A 19,942-nucleotide genomic window follows, 5' to 3' on the forward strand; every position below is an offset into this window, starting at 1 on the left:
GTCAATATAGGCACAGAGTTAAATTTTTTTAACATTTTCTAATGGTGGTGTGCCTCGTGATTTTTTTCATGAAAAAAGTGTGCCTTTGCACAAAAAAGGTTGAAAAACACTGCTTTATACATAGACGTGTGTTTGTGTGTGTGTGTGTGTGTGTGTTTTCAATCATTTATCAAATAATCTTCTCAGTAGCTTTACTTTCAGCTTTTTTCTTGAAATCTGAGCATGTTCCACAAAAATGCTAGCCACCAAAACCAATTCCCATTTATAATCACCTCCAGAAACACAATGACAGGGTTGCATGAGTCTTTTGGTTCGATTCCATCTCCAAACCAAAGAAGTTGTGTACTTGAATATTTTTTCTGGCATTGAATGCTAGAAGACAGACAAAAGAATGCGTTTTTGGTCACTCTCTAAATTAGAACAGAAAGATAATAGGTTTTAAAATCAGTAACTTTCTTGCTCCGGGAAAGAGAAAGATTTTATTTTTTTTAAGTGAAGACATTTATGTAAGAAAAATGTTGCAGCAGCTGTTTCACATGATTCAATACTCATGTAGTTAGAAGCCTTGGTGCCTTTTCAGAAACACTCCATTTTTTTTGCCTACTTCAATCCTGTCATAAATGAATTGCTTCTTAGAATGTTTGCTACACCATGAATTCCACTGGTATCATTTTGGCTGTGTTGTGTTGCAGGTCCACATTTATTCTCTTGGAATGACCCTTTATTGGGGAGCTGACTATGATGTTCCAGAAAGCCAGGTAAGTAATGGACAAATAAGATAAGTAGTCCATGATACAGAAACTGAGGACCCAATATTGTCTAAGTTAACACACTCCCCCACCCCCCCTGCTTTGATGCAAAGCAACACGTCAGGTTTAATAGCCGTAACTGTGAGAGGGATCTTGGAGTCTTAGTGGACAACCAATTAAATATGAGCTAACAATGTGTGGTGGCAGCCAAAAAAGCCAATGCAACACTAAATTGCATTAATAGAGGGATACAATCAAAATCAAGTGAGGTAGTAATACCACTATATAAAGCTTTAGTAAGACCACACCTAGAATAGTGCATCCAGTTTTGGTCACCACACTATAAAAAAAGATGTTGAGACTCTAGAAAGAGTGCAGAGAAGAGCAACCAAAATAATTTGGGGACTGGAGGCTAAAACATACGAAGAACGGTTGCAGGAACTGGGCATAACAGTGGTAGGTTGCAGGAGGTATGCCCCGGTAAGGGCATACTGATGCCTGCGGGGAGCACCAGGCCTACGGGGAGCACCCACCCTCCTTACCTTATTTGAGCGTACGGCGCCTGCGCAATGCTCCACCAAGCAGCTGGAGTGTCGCGGAGCCGTCGCAGGAAGTAAGGACGCATGCGTGTGCTGCGCATGTGTGCGCGCATGCTGCGCACATTCATGTAGTGGACGCCAGGTCCCTTTGCACCCTACCGGTTGCACTGGGATCTGGAACCCACCACTGGGGCATGGCTAGTCTAGTGAAGAGAAGGACCAGGAGAGACATGATAGCAGTGTTCCAATATTTGAGGGGCTGTCCCAGAGGAGGGGGTCAAGCTATTTTCCAAAGCAAGGCCTTTCCTTAAGGCTGGACAAGGAATAATGGATGGATAGTGGTCAAGGAGAGATTCAACCTAGAAATCAGGAGAAATTTTCTGACAATGAGAGCAATCAACCCATGGAACAGAAGTTGCCTTTGGAACTTGTGGGAGCTTCATCACTGGAGGCTTTCAGGATGAGACCGGACTGCCATCTGTCAGAAATGGTGCAGAGTCTCCTGTTTGGGTGGGGGGTGGGACTAGATGACCTACAAGGTACCTTCCAACTCTGTTAATCTGTTAGAAGATTAATGAACAAAAGGAGAAGATGAAGAACAATGATTAGCATTTCTCCCGATCTTTGAACTCTTGAATAGAAATGGGAAGAACTGGTTCCAAATCTGGAAGTGGTTAAGGAAAGAAGGATGGGCCTATTCAAGAATAAAAGGAAAGGATTTCTTTAAAAAATTATACGGCTTCCAAGGAAGAAATAGATTGGAAAAATAGCTGTCTAGATAAGGAATACTTTCAAATGTGACAGTGAAATGTTGTATCTAAATTTTAAATACTGTACATGCATAAAAATATTACAAGCTCATAAAAATATCAGTTAAGGATACAAAGGGTTTGAATGAGAAGATAAATGTATATACTGTATGTATTGCATTTTTCCAACAGAAAATACAAAGATCAGCTACTAATTTCAGAAAAATATATTAAGTTGTTCCGATGAGTATGGGAGTTGTCCTTTAATTGTAAACTCAATTTCCTACAGACATCTAGGCTGTTTGCATCCTTCCTTCTGGTCCTCTTTTTATAATGTTTCTGTATTATGGCATAGTATATCTTAAGAAAAGCTCAAATTCACATACGTTTGTAGATTACTTGGTTGATCCAATTGTCAAGTGATAACTTCCATGGACAAATAGTTCAGCTAGAAAATATTTTGATTTCCTAATAGATCAGTTACTGATAGAATTTGTGAATTCTTTACAGGATATGTTCAAAAAGTCTGTTGGGGATATTTTTAGTTAGTTTCTTAGAAATAGCAAAAACAGGTGGTTAAAAGGGCTCTTCCCACCAATTCTATAGTTCTCCTGATTTCACAATTGTTGTAAAATGGACCCTTGCTTGATTAGGACTAAGGAGAAGACTCTGACATAGCCATTCAGCTAAGATTTTAGTTTTATGGATTTTTACCTTGCTATGTTTTATTGGTTGCTGATCTTTATGAATTGCCGAGACCCACTGAGATGAACCTCAGATTGGTTTCTTAAAATAAATTATCACCATAAGCAGACCAGTGGTGGGATTCAGCCAGTTCGCACCTATTCGGGAGAACCGGTTCTTAACTTTCTAGAAGGTTCAGAGAACCGGTTGTTGGAAGAAATCTTCTTTGGTTTTTCCCCGCTTTACAGGGCTAATCCTGTAAGGAAGGCAGGAAGGAAACATTCTGGTGGTGTTTCTATCCTAATCTTTATTGCCCTGCTTACAGAAACTGCCTCTCCGGTTAACCCTTGTTACATCGTAACAGCTAAGGCAAAGTGTCCATCGACCTGAGTAATGTTGAATTGGTCACAGCCACACAGTCACATGACCACTAAGCTCCGCCTACCCACCTGATCATTAGGACAGAGAACCAGTTGGTAAATTATTTGAATCCCATCAATGAAATAGACCCTTCATGTCACCTATTTTTATCTAAGCACTTTTCAGCAGAGACAACTTACACTTTCAGTTGACACTTGACTAAAGGCAAAATACCTTGTGAGAACCAGTGTTGAAGTATTATTCAAGTAAAGTTTTACTGAAGAATTTGGAACTGGGATTTTGCTTAATGGTAAACTATGTACCGTGTTTTTCGGAGTACAAGAAGCACCTTTTTCCCTCAGAAAAGAGGATGAAAATCTGGGTGCGTCTTATCCACGGAATATAGCATTTTTGGCCTCCTGAAACTCTGCCCCCTTCACCAAAATGGCCGTGCATTGCCTTTAGGAGGCTTCCAGAGTGCTTCTGGGGGCTGGGGAGAGCAGAAATGAGTGAAAAGGGGGGCGTTTTTTGCTTGTTTTTGCCCCCCCAACCCTCAGGAGCACTCTATAAGCCTCCCAAAGGCTATGTGTGACTTTTTTTTTGACAAAACACGGGCCCGTTTTTGTGAAGAACGGGCCGCTTTTTCCTTGTTTTTGGTCCCCCAGCCCCAGGAGCACTCTATAAGCCTCCTAAGGGCTATGCATGCCCTTTTTTTTGACAAAAAACGCTGACATTTTTGGAGGTCTATAGAGTGCAAAAACTTTTTTTTTTTAATTTGCCTCTTTCTTCAAAATCTTGGTGCGTCTTATACTCCTGTGCACCTTATATTCTGAAAAATATGGTACTTTGCACATGGAAATTGCCAAATTCAGTTTCTGGTATCTCAGATTAAAAGAATTAAGTAACAGAAAATAGGAAAGATTTCAGTGTAAAAATTCTGAGAATTTCTGCCAGTCAACAGGTCAAGAATGGGCAACTTTGTGACTGTTACAATATTTTGAAATGCAACTTTACTGGTTAAATGTACTGATGTTTAGTTCTATAAGTAGATTTTATATATTAAATATGTTTAGTGCTTATGGGTCTCTTCACCTGAGCTACAAAAATCTGACACAAATAACAGCAAAAGCAGTTTTCTGAATTTCTATACTGCTATCTAACAGTCTGATGTATTTTTGCAGCCAAGCTATACTAGCGCTACTCTATCCTTATTTAATAGAATATAAATGACTAGCTTTGGGATTTTAATTTTTTTAACAAAAACCTTGGTAATATATTATACATAAATAGCGCTACTTCAGTGATCATTGCAACACTGACTGATTGATTATGTAAATCACTGTGGAATTATGACCTTAAATTACAAAAAAAAAGACTTGGTTAAAAATTATAAACAACTTAGAAGCTAGTTGAACAATGAATCCATTGCCTAGGGCAGGCATGTCCAAAGTCTGGCCCGGGGGCCAATTGCGGCCCGTTTTCAAATTTCGAACGGCCCGCCACAGCCTCTTCTCCCCACCGGAGTTATATGTTTAGTCTTTTATAAAATAGTTCATTCGCATTTAATGTTAATCGTTCAAAGAATGTGAGGCTGAATGGTCGGCTCCACACATTTTCATGTTACCAAATCTGGCCCTCCTTGCAAAAAGTTTGGACACTGACCCTGGCCTAGGGTCAGTGGTGTGATCCTGCCAGTTTAACAACCGGTTCGGTGACCGCGTGTTTCACTGCACGTGCATGCAGAATTTTACCAAAACTTACCTTCCACGTTACTTCTGGGGTAGTAATACAGCTGAGGCGTGGCAATCTGCTCTGCCGCGCTAATCATCTGAGAGGATACAGGTGAGTAAAGCGCAAGCGTGGGTGGGCCAATCTGTTCGTCGAAGCGAACCGGTTCGCTCTCTCAGCTGATCGTCAGAACTGGTCCAAACTGGCTGAATCCCATCAGAGTGCTCCTGGGGGTTGGGGAGAGCAGAAATGAGCAAAAGGAGGGCCATTTTTTGCTTGTTTTTGTCCCCCCACCCCCAGCCTCCAGGAGCACTCTATAAGCTTCCTAAAGGCTATGCATGCCTTTTTTTTTTTGACAAAAAAAATGAATGTGTTCAGTGAAACTCTTTTTAAATACAACTTTCAGTTCCATTGAGAATGGAGAGAGGTTTCCAAACTCTCGTAAACTAATTTGGTTGAGTGTTGTCTTCCTCAGTCTGATGACTTCCAGATATATTGGTCTAGATGAGGGAAGTTGAAAACAATATATATCAGCACACAGTTTTGGGAAGGTTTCGATGAAATGTATGAAAGAGAGAAAGACAATCAGACAAGAGGAGACTAACTGGATTTTTTTTAATCACACATGTATTTCAGCCAATCAAACTTGGAGATCATCTGAACAGCATTCTCCTTGGTATGTGTGAAGATGTTGTTTATGCTCGAGTGTCTGTGCGGACCGTTCTCGATGCCTGCAGTGCTCACATACGGAACAGCAACTGTGCGCCTTCTTTCTCATATGTAAAACAGTTAGTCAAACTGGTTCTGGGGAGTTTGCCTGGGGTAAGTGTTTACATTTCCTTCTGTATCCTGGATGGAGTTATTGAAAAGTTTGCCTTTCATTCTAAGGATGCTTGACAAAGGGACTTAAATTAGTAAGCCATTAAATTATTGTACAGACAGTGAAAATACTGCCACTTAACTTTGCAACCCTTTTCAAGAGCCAAGGCAAATAATTCCAACTAATAGGAGCTAGTCCTGTCAACATTCTGATCAAGTCCCCCCTTTATTTATGTTAAGGAATCTGTCACATCCCGTTAGTAGCTCTCACCACTTTAATTTCTCTCAGCTGCCTCTTGAATCTTGCCGCTATTATCTTTTTCCTTTTCCTTCTAATTATACGTTCTGCAAAGATGTGAGACTCTGGGAAAGAACTTGGCAGAAGCTGCGATTAGAGCCCCACCTTTCAGATAAGGATTGTTCTTACAAGTTTTGGCTATGAGTCACTGCTGTTCTGGACAACTGGTTTCTCACACCTTCACAAATCATTCTTCCCTGGAAGTTCACCTGCTCATTTTGGTTAACTGAATGTGTGGTTGAAGGAATGTCCCCAAGAATAACATTTTTCTATTAAGTTGTTTGTAGGAGAACGACAGGCAGAGCTTGGGGGTGGCGTTAAGAGAGGAATCAGCCTAGAGCCGTGATGGTGAACCTATGGCACACGTGCTGGAAGTGGCACACAGAGCCATCTCTCCAGGCACGCGAGCCATTGCTCTTCCGGGTTCCAGCGCACTGGCCAGCCGGTGTTCACTCATGCGGGAGTGCCAGAAACTGGAAGAGCAACTGCCTGATACACATGCACGCCCTGGGAAGATGATCTGGCTGGTGCGCATGTGCGTGCCGGAAACCAGAAGATCATCTTCCCAGCACGTGCATGCTCAACGGACAGCTGCTCTTCTGGTTTCTGGCACACACGTGCGCATGCGTGTTCCCGTTTCGGCACTCAGTGCCAAAAAGTTTCACCAACACTGGCCTAGAGTCATTATATTTCCACAAGTGGTCTAAATCCAGTCTCCCTTGAATTCAGATTACAGATTAATAGAGTTGGAAGAGACCTAGTAGGTCATCTAGTCCAAACCCCCGCCTAAACAGACCTTACACCATTTCTGACATTCCATTAACTCCTATCTAGCGCCAATTTAATACTGACATTAGTTGATGAGATTCTTGTGTATAGGCACTGGAAATAAGTCAGTTTAATCAGAGTTTATTGTATGGTCCTGATTCTTTTCGCCTGACATTAATAAAGCAAATCACACTTGTATCTTCCCCTTCTTGATTTAATTTGTTATATTAGACTTATGGCAGTATGCAATATAAAAACACAATAAAAAGACACATAATGTATTTACATAAATTTGTTCTGACCTAGGCTTCCTGAGACAGTAAAAAGCACATGCTTAGTCCCAAAAAAACCCTCTTTTTATTTCAATGGCTGTAAATTATATTCATTTACAGCCCGTAATGAGTCACAAATACCGTAGTTTGTAAAAAGTTGAATAGAAGTCTGCTAAAGTTTTTAGGAATAAGGCTGCTAAGCACCCATCTTTATCTCCCTTGAAATGTTGCTAGAGACCTAACTGGCAATTAGCTTTGCAAGGCCACATGGAGCACAGAGTCAAAACGGAGCTTCATAATTTAAACCGACCAGAACAAACAAAGTTGCTTCCTGCAAAAGCTCATGTGCCTTTGCTCCTCCTTTATGTCTTATGGGAGGGGCCAATCATCCCCAAGTCTTACTCCCAAGTTGCCCCTTGCCTTCTGGCAGCTCTGCGCATGCACACACTGGGAACAGGCTCGTACTATTCTTCTGCCTCGCTGATGTCAGACTCCGGAGGCTCCAGAGGCAGCAAATAACTACCAGATGGCCTTGGTCCCCTCTCTGCAGAACCCTTGTCAGAGCCTTCCCCAGACTCCAGGACTGGCCCATGTTCCTCCCCAACCTCCTTACTGTCCGACTCTGTTGCCAGCTCCGCAGGCCGCCAGCAGACCCCAACAAAATTAAGCAAAAACCACAACATAATGTCTAATACTAATAAAATAGCTAACATAATCCCATTCCAGATGGTGCACAATCTCCCCATGACCATCCAGAAGAACGTAGTTTTTTACTATATTCTGGAGGGCCCATCCCAAGGACATCAAACTAGCTTCTACAGCAGGGGTTTCAAACTCAAGGCCCACGGGGTGTTTAGATCAGGACCACCCTGGAAACAGCGAAGGACCGGCCCACAGTGCCTCTGCCAGTGAAAACAGAGCTCCGGAGGGCCGCATGTGGCCCTCCAGAGCTCCATGTTCACAAGCAGAGGGTTGCAGGAGGCCATTGCTGCCAAAAACGGAGCTTGGGAGCCCATTTTCGCTAGCAGAGCACTCAGGCCACTACAGGCGTCCCCAAAACAAGTGACATTGAGCTGGCCACGTTCATTCTGGCCAGGTCCACCTGCCCCCCCCCCCCCCCGGCGAGCCCCCCCCCCCCCCGGCGAGGTCAAACACAACCCTGATGCAGCCCTCAATGAAATCGAGTTTGACACTCTTGTTCTGGAGGGTGACTGTTGCAGATTTTAGATGGAAAAGTGGCACCTTATGTAGCACAAATAGCTTTTACTGGGAGCATCTTTTCAGATAGCTAGGCTTTGATAGAAGAAGGCAGTCCTTTAGGTGCTAGTGCTTAATAAGTCAAAAGCAGCACTTTGAGTTATACCCAGAAACACTTTCCAGAATGTCTGTTGACATAACTAATTGATTCTCACAAGCCTGTTAATTGCTGCATAACACTTTCTCTAGATTTATATCTGCAAAAGTCACTGAAGATAAGTATCATGTCTTTCAGTTGAGCTGGAAACATGTATCTAATATGATCAGATAACTATATACATTACTTTCTGTTTGTTTAATTAGAAAATTAAATTAATTTTAATTTAATGTCTAATTTAATGTAATTTAGAAACTTACACCTTCCAAACTGTAGTCATAGCTCTGTCTTTGTAACAGGAATGTTGCATTCCTTGTTACATGGTACACAGAAGTGTGTCACACTGAAACTTGACAAAAGTTGGTGTCCTTCCAGTTTGCAGTTACCCTTCTGTTTGTTTCCTCAGTAGCAGATCGTATTTTTTGTTGCTCGATAATTCATTTTAATTTAGACTCTTATTTTAATTTATTTTTGTATTCTATTTTAAACTCAATTCAGAGTAGAAAGGCAGGGAGTGATTAAATAAATGAACAATAAACAAAAGGTATTAGCACCAAAGGGTATTCTTTGTCAGTTTGTTCACTTTTTTAGATTTTTATATTTCTTCCAAAGACTCAGGACAGCTTTCTTGGTGGTCTCCATTTTATCCACAGTCCTTCAGTCAGAACTGAAGAAGCTTCTAGAATAAGTAGCAAAATGTCTTCAAGGAAAAACAGAGCCCAGTTGCCTTTTGAAAAAGCACATTTGGGATGTAATTTAGGAAGGAGTGCAATAGGAAGGCAGACTGTGGCTAAATTCACTTATGCTAAACTACAAACCAGCTCACTATGGTTAAAGTAAACCATAGGTCAGGAAAAATCCTGCTGTTACGCAAGCCATGATTCCATGGTTACTGCAGTGCACAAATCATATATCTGTGGATAACGAAGGATGGTTTTATTAGGCTACCTGAGTTTTAACCGTTTTAAGTTTCTACTTTCAGTGGATGGAAGAGGGTTTGTCTATTGCAGGGGTGTCAAACTCAAGGTTCGTGAGTTGGATCCGGCCCATGGGGTGTTTAGATCTGGCTCGCGGGGCCGCCCTTGAAACAACAAAGGACTGGTTGTGCTAGTGAAAACAGCAGTGCCTCTGCCAGTGAAAATGGAGTGCGGCGCTCCCGAGCTCCGATTTCGGCTGCAATAGCCTCCTGCAGCCCTCTGCCAGCAAAAACAGAGTTTTGGCCGAGCTCTGTTTTCACTGGCAGAGCACTCAGGCCACCACAGGCGCCCCCAACACAAGTGACATTGAGCTGGCCATGCCCACCTTGGTCACACATCCCTCCCCAAGGTCAAACACGACCCTGATGCGGCCTTCAATGAAATCGAGTTTGACATCCCTGGTTTATTGAGTTTATGTTAGTCTCCTTTTTCAGCTGTTAATGTTCTTCCTTTTTTGTTGCAATAGATAGACCAGCTTTCTTGCGTAGGGGAGAAAAAGCTTCACACAGACAGGAGCCAGGCCATTCGAGAGAGGCTGAGAGGAAAACGACTTCCCACAGGTAAAGGTTTATTTACAAAAGAAGGAAACATTAATGGAGTGGAAATATGGCTGTTATTTAATCTTCCACCTCCCAGATTAATCCCATTAAAATAGCAGAGCTCCTCCTTACGATATAACCAGCATCCTAATAAATGGCCTGATGATACGGTAACAATCTGAGCATACAGGAGGTAGGGGCCATGAGTTGGGAAGAACTGGCTATAAAGCATGTTTATTGTTTTTCAGGGAGATAACTTGGGAAAAAAATAGATGAGATATTTTTCTGATATATATTTTGTTAAGATAAAAAGGCCTCTGGGAAAAATGAGATAACCTTTTTCACAGTTAAAAAGGCAAAGGATTCCCCTGCCAGTCCACCCATGTCTAATTCTAGGGGGGCAATTAATTAATAGGAAGAAATAATGAACATAGAAAGTAGGTAGAAAATTCTAGGGCTTTTTCAATTCTACTCTATTGCAATATGGGATGTTGTTGCTATTCCATTCTTACTCATTTGGAGCCACTTGAGATGGGTGGTATAGAAATGCTTTGGTGTAGCTTCATGGAGATCCATTATTATTTTTTGCCTAAAACAGCTGTTGTGTTCATTTTTAATGTGGCAAAACCAATTTATTAAGAATATAGCTTTTGCTTTTTTCTTGAATTTTTAGTGGTGTTTTCCTTTACAGGCTAACTTAAGATCCACACTGTCATATAGCTTCTAGTACCCAAATCCTTAATAGCCTTTTGATAATGTTTTATTTTTATCTTCAGATGTCCCAACCTCAAAATATTGAGAATATTTTTTTAACCCTATGACTTATCCTGAATTTTGTAGTAATATGAATCCTCACCCTAATGCTACATAAAAAGCAAATCAAACAAATTGCTTACTTACACATACCACCTTTTCCTTCATATGTTATATATTAATTTGGATCTATCTATCTATCATCCATTCATCCCTCCATTTATTTATCTAATTTATCTAGAATATTAATATAATAAGCTTTTAAGATAAATTAAAATGGCATATCCTACATCAGTATTTCTCAAACTTGCAATTCTTAAGAAATGTGGAGTTCAACTTCCAATATTCCCCAGCCAGCATATTTTTTTCTGAAGAAAATTAAAATATAATCAATACAAACAATTTCATGAGCTGAAAGTGAAATGCGCTGAAACATTAGCAGAGAAAAACTTGATAACGTCCATTAACTTCATTGTGATAGTCAAATTAATATGAGAATTTTTCTATCATTGGTTGTTGCTAACATGTACTGTAATTTATTAAGTGTTAGATAACAGCCTCCCTGTTGATGGGTTTCCCGGATGACACTTTGTCAATAAAGCTATATTTATCTCTTGGGCAAAATTGCATTTTGTCCTTCTAATGTATCCTTTGACTCTTTCCTATTTGGGGCAGTATGAACATTAGCAGTTTCTATTTCTCTGAAACACTGCTTGTTATGAAGAAGCCATCAGAATGAGATTAGGAATGCCAGGTATAATGTGGTACTGCTTGACTAAATTCAAATGTTGTGAGCTGGTCCATTTAAGTACTTTGTGGAGAACTTTGATACTTTAATGTTGACATGTGAAAAGATCAAGAAGCAAAACAAAGAAAGTTGAGTTGGCCCACAGGTTGTTGTCAGGAAGGAAGGAAGGACGGACGGACGGACGGAAGGAAGGAGCATTTTTGTAAAAAAAAACCTGTGTTCTTCATGATAAAAACATAATTAAAAATGTCATAGTTAAAGAGAATATTATTTTAGATGCTACAGTTGAACAGAAGTAATGTAATTTCTTTTGTTTATTTTCATTGTTTTGATATTCAGCTGGTTAGAACTTAAACTAATTAAAAAAATCTGCTACCTTTAAGAGGAGTGTATATCCAATCCAATTCTAGAATACATAAACAATTAGGAAGGGTCCAACTATAGCCATATCCAAGAGAGATTCTTCTCATTCTCATTACAGGAAGAATGACTGATGTAGCACCTGATTACCCGGCCCCATTTTCTCGGCAAATCCTGCTTAACAAAGGACTTAGTAAGTCATTTGAGTTCTTGTCAACCAGCAACTCACGTGGTGAAAAGGAATTTTCTCAAAATATTGCCTCTGATTACAATTCTGGCCATGAAGACAGTACAGATAGTTGCTGTCCTTACCGATTCAGAGTGTCCAACCTGGAGAAGAAAGCCAACGGTGATCCCAAACGCAAAGTATGGGCTTCTTCCTCTGATTTGTTGTGCGCAACTCACCAAGTCACAGAGAGGGACTATGTTGCAGATTCTCACAAGCACCATCATCAAGGCGGAACCATTTCAGGGCGGACTTCAGGAGCTCCCATAAACAAAGAAGGCAGATATTCTGATGGGAGCATAGCCCTTGATATATTTGGCCCTCAAAAGCTTGACCAAGTGCTTCATGTATCAGAGACGTCAACATCGGCAGCCTTATTATGTGCCTTTGACAGGATCAAAGAGAAGCAGAAGAAATTACAGTTGCTGAGAGAAGCCATGAACGTAGAAGGTCAGTAGATGTTTCTGCATATTATGTTTGACATGTGACATCCTTCACTGTCAAAATAATAAATATTTGTGTGAGAGAAACATTTCCTATTTTGCAAATTTGGTACTGATGTCTATTTCTTAGCCAAGAGAGGCAATGTTGTCTAAAGACACTACCATGACCATGTGGCCAGCATGATCTTCCCACCAAAGTTTATGATGCTCACACCAAAGTGGTACCTATTTACCTATTCATATTTGCATGCTTTTGAACTACCATATTTTTCAGAGTATAAGATGCACACATTTCCCTCAGAAAAGAGGCTGAAAATCTGGGTGCATCTTATATACTGAATACAACATTTTTGGCCTCCCGAAACTCCTCCCCATTCACCAAAATGGCCATGCATAGCCTTTAGGAGGCTTTCAGAGTGCTCCTGGGGGTTGGGGAAGGCAGAAATGAGTGACTTAAGTTTTGGTAGGTTCTTTTGGAGTTGTTTATTTTGAGATTGTCCATTCTGTCTATTTCTCTGTGCCCATCATTCTCTTGTGTCTTGCTGTTTATGGAGACTTCATAATCAGTTCACAATCTAGTTTGGGATAGTTATGTTAGTGTGCTAAGCTTAAGAATTGCTCTGTGGGTTTATATGCACACACAAACACACACACGCACACACACCCCAGAGGTGGTATTCAGCAGGTTCTGACCAGTTCTGGAGAACCGGTAGCAGAAATTTTGAGTAGTTTGGAGAACCGGTAAATATCACCTCTGGCTGGCCCTGCCCCCATCTATTCTCTGCCTCCGGAGTCTCAGCTGATCGGGAGGGAATGGGGATTTTGCAGGAACCTTCCCCTGCAGTGGGGAGGGAATGGAGATTTTAGAGTATCCTTCCCCTGCCATGCCCACCAAGCCACGCCCACAGAATCGGTAGTAAAAAAAATTGAATCCCACCACTGACACATAGATCCCATTCATGCAGTGATAGGACTGTATTTCCTAGATCGACTTACTTGTTCTGTAAAGACATCCGCACTAGCTTTATGTAATAATTATATAATTGGTAACAATTACATTCTGGAAATATGCTTGATCAAGGGTGTGAAAATGTGTAAGTTACACACTTACAAACCTCTTTTAGAGCTTTCATACAATTGTTAAGGAGCACTGCTTGGGAATATGGTGGAGAAAGAATAAAGGTAAAAGTAAAGATTTCCCGTGTTCAGCTATGTCTGACTCCGAGAGGCTCATTTTGGTTTCTTAGCTTGAGGGAGCTAGCATTGTCTGAAAATGCTTCCATAGTCATGTGGCCAACACGGAATGCTGTTATTTTCCCACCGAAGTGGTACCTATTTATCTACTCTCATTTGCATACTTTCGACTGCTAGGTTGATTGAATGATATAAGAATCTGGATACGAGTCAAATTAGCCACTTAGCAAACCAAAAAGCAACCCGTTAAAGCCAGAAATAAAAATGTAATCATTATCCTGTTTTATAATACTTCTGTTCTATACAGTTTTCATTTGCGATTGGCTCTCTAAGGTAGATAGCTACCTCAGAATCTAAAATCAGCCCAGAGAGATTCAGAATTATGAGTTTAAGTTAATCATGTTTTCACTGATTAACAACCTCAATGCCTTCAATGACTTCCCCCCATAATTCTATGCTTATCTGCAACCACATGCCTGTCAGGTTGACCATCCCATGTTCTGATAAATGAATACATAAATAACGTGGTCTTGTTTCCATTGTCTACCCTTGTTCAGGGGTCATAGATAGAGCTTGATGTTCCCAGAGTTAAGCCAATCTCGTAACATCACCATCTTCTTTGTATCGCGAGAATAATTTGGGACACTTGTATGTTAGATCCAGGATTTAGCTAAACAGGATGCTGAAGTTGTTATTACTGTGCTAATTACCTCTTCCCAATCTTTCATGCGAGCTTCACAATGCCCAATTACATCTGTAATTGCTGTCTTTCTATATGAAAATAATGCATGGTTAAACTTATAATATTATAATAATCACTACTCTGCAACTGGGAATTTAAAAAAAACAAATATTACTATTTCAGCTAGGCTTCCCTCATCTTCACCAATAATTTAAATGCTTTAATTCTGTTCTATTTTAGAAGAGAAATTCTTGCTTTCACAACATGTTTGTGGTTGTTTTGTTTTTTTGGTTTTTTTTTTGCATGAGCAAATTTGACACTATATATTGCTTACCAAGCCACATTTTTCTCATTAAATCCAGTGGTTATTAGATCTGATTTAATGTGGTTTGGGCAGCTGTAAAACTTTAGACTTGGAATGTAGTATCTGGCTTACTGAACAAGCTAGCAAGATTGGAGGTTGTTGCTTCATTTGTTTGGGAAGGATTTGGTTTGAGAGAAAAGAAGCAGAGGTGGTATTCAGCAGGTTCCGACCGCTTCTGGAGAACCGGTAGCGGAAATTTTGAATAGTTCAGAGAACGGGTAAATACCACTTCTGACTGGCTCCACCCCCATCTATTCCCTGCCTTCCAAGTCCCAGCTGATCTGGAGGGAATGGAGATTTTACAGTATCCTTCCCCTGGAATGGGGAGAGAATGGAGATTTTACAGTATCCTTCCCCTGGAATGGGGAGAGAATGGAGATTTTACAGTATCCTTCCCCTGAAGTGGAGAGGGAATGGAGATTTTACAGTATCCTTCCCCTGGAATGGGGAGAGAATGGAGATTTTACAGTATCCTTCCCCTGCCATGCCCACCAACCCATGCCAGGTCCACCAAGCCACGCCCACAGAACCGATAGTAAAACATTGTGAATCCCATCACTGAAATGACATTGTTTTCTTGGTCAACCTCTCATAGTTCCATGTCTCAGAAATTTTATATGATTTTGGCTTCATTATAATACGACATTTATCATTAGAATGGATTTTTATAATATTTTAATTAACTTTATAACATTTAAAAATAACATCATTACTATGCTTTTATGAACACATTTTTCTTCTTCCACTATGTAAAAAAAAACCAAATGATTTAAAGCTTCATTAAACTACTAGCTCTATTTATCTTCACTAGGAAATATATCCAAATTACAGCCAAAAGGAACCATTCTTCACATTTGTTAAACCTGGATTGTAAACTGGGGATCCAGATGGATTTGAAATGAGATTTTGCAATTAATTACAAGAATCCCTCACATAGGAAAATGCTTTTGTTTTGAATTCTTAAAAGTAACGTAACAAGATAAGATTTTACAAATTGGACATTGAAGAGAAGTAGAAGTAAACTAAAGGCCATAATTAAACAACACTTAAATTTGGACATATTGAAGGATATTTTTGAATAAAGGACCCAGAAGTTTATTTTAAAGGGCTTACCTCTCTAGATAGCCTGTGTTTAAAAGATGTTATAGAATAGGGATGAGTATTACCTGACAAGATTGAAATTGAATTTAAAAATGACTGGCTAGAAGAGTGACATACAAAACAAACTGAATAAAGTCTTAATAATTAATAAACATATGACAAAACAAGAGAGTGATAATTTTCTGGATAATTTCTGGATAAACCCTGGATAATTTTCATATTCAGACTTTGTATATGATTTACAACAGAGGTTTGTTAAAACTTTGAGAAATTTTGTGTGAAGAGACAACAGAAAAATTGAAAAAAATTCTAGGGCATTATTTGAAGGGAGTAAAAATCAAAAGTGTTAGAAGTAAAAAGAAGGAATATAAAGTTGGTTTATTTGAAATATATAATTTGTTACCTCTGGTAACCAGAGGTGGGTTCCTACCAGTTTGCACCTATTCGGTAGAACCGGTTCATCAAATCCACCGAACCGGTTAGAAGAGGTTCCACCAGTAGACCCGGAAAGCAGGCGACACCTACAGAAGAGGTTCCAAAAAATTTTGAAACCCGCCACTGCTGGTAACCCTTAATGTACTTTTGCTGATACCAGGATTGAAATGATAAGGTTTTTAGAGTTTGTTTATAGATAAGAGATGGAATATGGAAAGAATAAATAATTTGCTGTATTTTAAGAGAAATTTATAACTCACTAAAATTGTTTCTACTTGTTTCAATGAAGGCAAAAAATAATTTATTATTTTTCTTCAGTGTGTTTTTTCTATTTTTTGCACATCCTACATTTTTCTTTTTCTTCCTTTTCAGTTTATATTTATTTTTAATTGTTTCAATTGTAATTAAACGATAAAATTACTGTAAATAGAAAGCAAGGGAAGGGATAAATGTTTTTGCAAAGGGTCTTCCCATTACTTAGTTATTTCTATGTGCCTCTGAACCAGTGGTGGGATTCAAAAAATATTACTACTGGTTTTGTGGCTGTGGCTTGGTGGCGGTCGCCGTGGCCTGGTGGGCGTGGCAAGGGGAGGATTCTGTAAAATCTCCATTCCCGCCCCATTGCAGGGGAAGGTTACTGCAAAATCCCCATTTCCTCCTGATCAGCTGGGACTCGGGAGGCAGCGAACAGATGGGGCGGAGCCAGTCAGAGGTGGTATTTACCGCTTCTTTGAACTACTCAAAATTTCCACTATTGGTTCTCCAGAACTGATCAGAATCTGCTGAATACCACCTCTGCTCTGAACCTAGAATTCTAATTCTAATCAGGTTTGAGAATGCGCTGTCACTTCCTAAGGCTTCTGACAATTGATTAACTTAAATAGGTAGGAAACCTATCTCAGAAATTATTCTTTTACAGAAAAAAATAATATCAAAACTTCCACCAAAGACGTGACATGATTTGCATTTACAATGCAAATGTTAGCGACACCAATTTGGGCCAAGTTCCTTCTTAGTTTCCTTTTTGTTTAACTGGGTAGCCTTTTCATCCAAAACATATCTAGTGAAATGCAAGCATCGTTTGTGAAAAAGTCACTGGGAAATATTTTCATTTTGAATAGAATATTATAACCCATGGAGTCCAGAAACAGTTTTCAGCACCACTAATAATGGGGTGTACAATGCAACCCTCTACCTACCAGGAAAAAAAAAATTATGCATTCGTATTGTGGAGGAAATCAGTGACTGCATTAAACTCTGGATAAGCTTTGTTCTCTTCTGTTTCTTTCAGAGCACGTACGGAAATATAAATCTTACCATAGTGATGTATGCAGCACTGACAGTGAGGGTCCATCATTCATTTCTTCCGAGACAGATTTTAGACAAGGTAAGAATTATGTGGTAATTGGCCTTCAGTTAGTGGACTCTATCTGTACTAGAAATGATGCTCCATTTTCATTGGTGATACTGACAACATTTTTTTTCCCATCTCTAAAAGTGGTTTTCCACGGTTGCTGCTTAAGAATGGATGCATATAGATAGTACTCAGGCAGAAAAAAGAAAATTAAAATAGTTATTTCGTCTTTCTCAAGCCATGCTTAATATTTTTGGGAGCTTGAGGTTAGCAGTAGATTGAATGATAACGCAAACGTGAGGCTTCATTGTTATTATTTTATTTTTATACTGCCATTTCTTCTGCACAAGGTCAGAGCAATTTATAAGAATGCCGTACAAGTAGGGCCAAATTAAATCGCCAGTAGATAAAATCAACAGTAGTACAAAGAAATGCAACTGTGTAATTGAAAAAAATATGTCAGCAGGAAATCTAAAATATAATCTGGTCCTTAAATTGACTGGTATCCTATAAATGTCCGAGATGAAAGTGAATTTGCTAGGCAATTTTCCCCTCATGTTCTGGCATTGAAAAGGCTTTTCCAGGTGATCTTACCTGCATCTACTAGAGGAGGATGTTTTATGTCCTAAAGCTGTAGCATTATATAGAGCAGGGGTATCAAACTCGTGACATGTTGTCATCACGTGACATCTCATCACTTTTTTCTCCTTCGCTAAATCAGGGATGGGTGTGGCCAGTGCATAACGCATCCAGCCCACGGGCCGCAAAGGTGTTTTTTTTTTTTAAGTTTTATTTGCAGTTTTCACACTGTACATATTTTGTGGACAGTGTATTGACTGGGTCAATTTTTAAAAAAATAACATTAACAATAATGATAACAAATATGTGTGATCCTAATCTTCCAACTTCAACAATGCTATTCTCCTTTTAGAATCCTTTATCATTTTCCCATTGATTCATTTAGACGTAAATAACATTTCTATACGTCTTGTATTTGTTGTCCCCTACTAAATGCTATTACGGTATTTAATATTTTAAGAATTGCTCATTATTCCATCATAACTTCAATGTTCCAAATGTGTAGGATTAGTAATAACGCCGTATTAACAATATTTAATCAATCTCGGACTGTATCTCAAAATCTCCCCAATTTCCAGTCCTTAATATTTTAAATTCACAATATATTTTAACACATATTAATGTTAATAATACAATTAAATTACCTAATCCTAAATTTCCATCTACTAGTCTTAATTTATTTTTTATAAACACACACACACACACACACACACACACACACAAACACACACCAATCTGGGTGTGTCTTACATACTAAATACAGCATATTTTGTCTCCCGAAACCCTGCCCCCTTCACCAAAATGGCCATGCATAGCTTTTAGAAGGCTTTTAGAGAGCTCCTGGGGCTGGGGAGGGCAGAAATAAGCGAAAAACAGCCCATTTTTTGCTTGTTTTTGGCCCCAGCCCAGGAGCAGTTTACAAGCCTCCTAAAGCCTATTCATGCCCTTTTTTTTTTTTTTGAAAAAAACAAATAAACAGGCTCGTTTTCACAAAAAACGGATAATTTTGGGGAGGTTTGCAGAGTGCAAAAACTTTTTTTTTAATTTGCCTCTTCAAACCCTTGTTGCATCTTATACTCCAGTGCGTCTTATACTCCAAAAAATGCAGTGTATATGTGTGTGTGCACGTGAGACGTCTCTGTGGTTATGTGGCTGGCGTAACTAAATGCCAAAGATGCATGAAACACTGTTACCTTCCCACCAAAATGATCCCTATTTTTCTACTTGTATTTTTACGTGCTTTCGAACTGCTAGGTTGGCAGAAGCTTGGACAAGTAACAGGAGCTCACTCCGTTAAGGGGCGCTAGGGATTCGAACCGCTGAACTGCCGACCTTCTGATCGACAAGCTTAGCATCTTAGCCACTGAGCCACCGCAACCCTCCATTTTGAATAGATAGATATAATTTCAAATGAAACATTGGGTGCACATTCTATAGTATGGATCCTCACAATATTTGTTGAAAATGAATATGATTCAGGAAGTTAGCCTTTTGAAGCATGACCATTTCACTATCTTTCCCTTTAATTAAAAGAAACTGAATAAAATAAAAATTATGAAAACACAAAAGTTACTGGTGTCCCCCAAAAAGGTATCTATGGGTATTTTGATGGGCATGAGTGCCACGTTCCCATTCTCTGCTGGGTACTATTATTGAACAAAATTCTTGTAAATCTGCTGCAGACATCTGTAAGATGTAACAAAAGATATAACTTTATTTCCTTACTACACTTTGCCTAGAATTTTTTTTTTGCTTCTTGAGATAAACAGTGGCCCATCTAGAAGTGCAGTTAGCCCATATTTCAATGTTTCTTGGTTAATAAAGTTTACATTTCTGTGGAAAAAGATGCAATATTTTTAGGAGTCAT

General features: G+C 39.4%; 1 protein-coding gene across 1 annotated transcript in view; it reads left to right on the forward strand.

Moving 5' to 3' along the window:
* The window catches only part of PTPN13 (protein tyrosine phosphatase non-receptor type 13), a 178,612-nt gene that overhangs the window by 69,182 nt on the left and 89,488 nt on the right, over positions 1-19,942 (forward strand). Inside the window, exons 4-8 of the mRNA XM_032224703.1 lie at positions 693-758; positions 5,446-5,631; positions 9,764-9,857; positions 11,819-12,373; positions 17,434-17,529. Of these exons, the coding sequence (XP_032080594.1) occupies positions 693-758; positions 5,446-5,631; positions 9,764-9,857; positions 11,819-12,373; positions 17,434-17,529 (997 nt within the window). The remainder of the gene's footprint in view (positions 1-692; positions 759-5,445; positions 5,632-9,763; positions 9,858-11,818; positions 12,374-17,433; positions 17,530-19,942) is intronic.

Source organism: Thamnophis elegans, chromosome 9 (assembly GCF_009769535.1).
Source record: "Thamnophis elegans isolate rThaEle1 chromosome 9, rThaEle1.pri, whole genome shotgun sequence".
Lineage (NCBI taxonomy): Eukaryota > Metazoa > Chordata > Lepidosauria > Squamata > Colubridae > Thamnophis > Thamnophis elegans.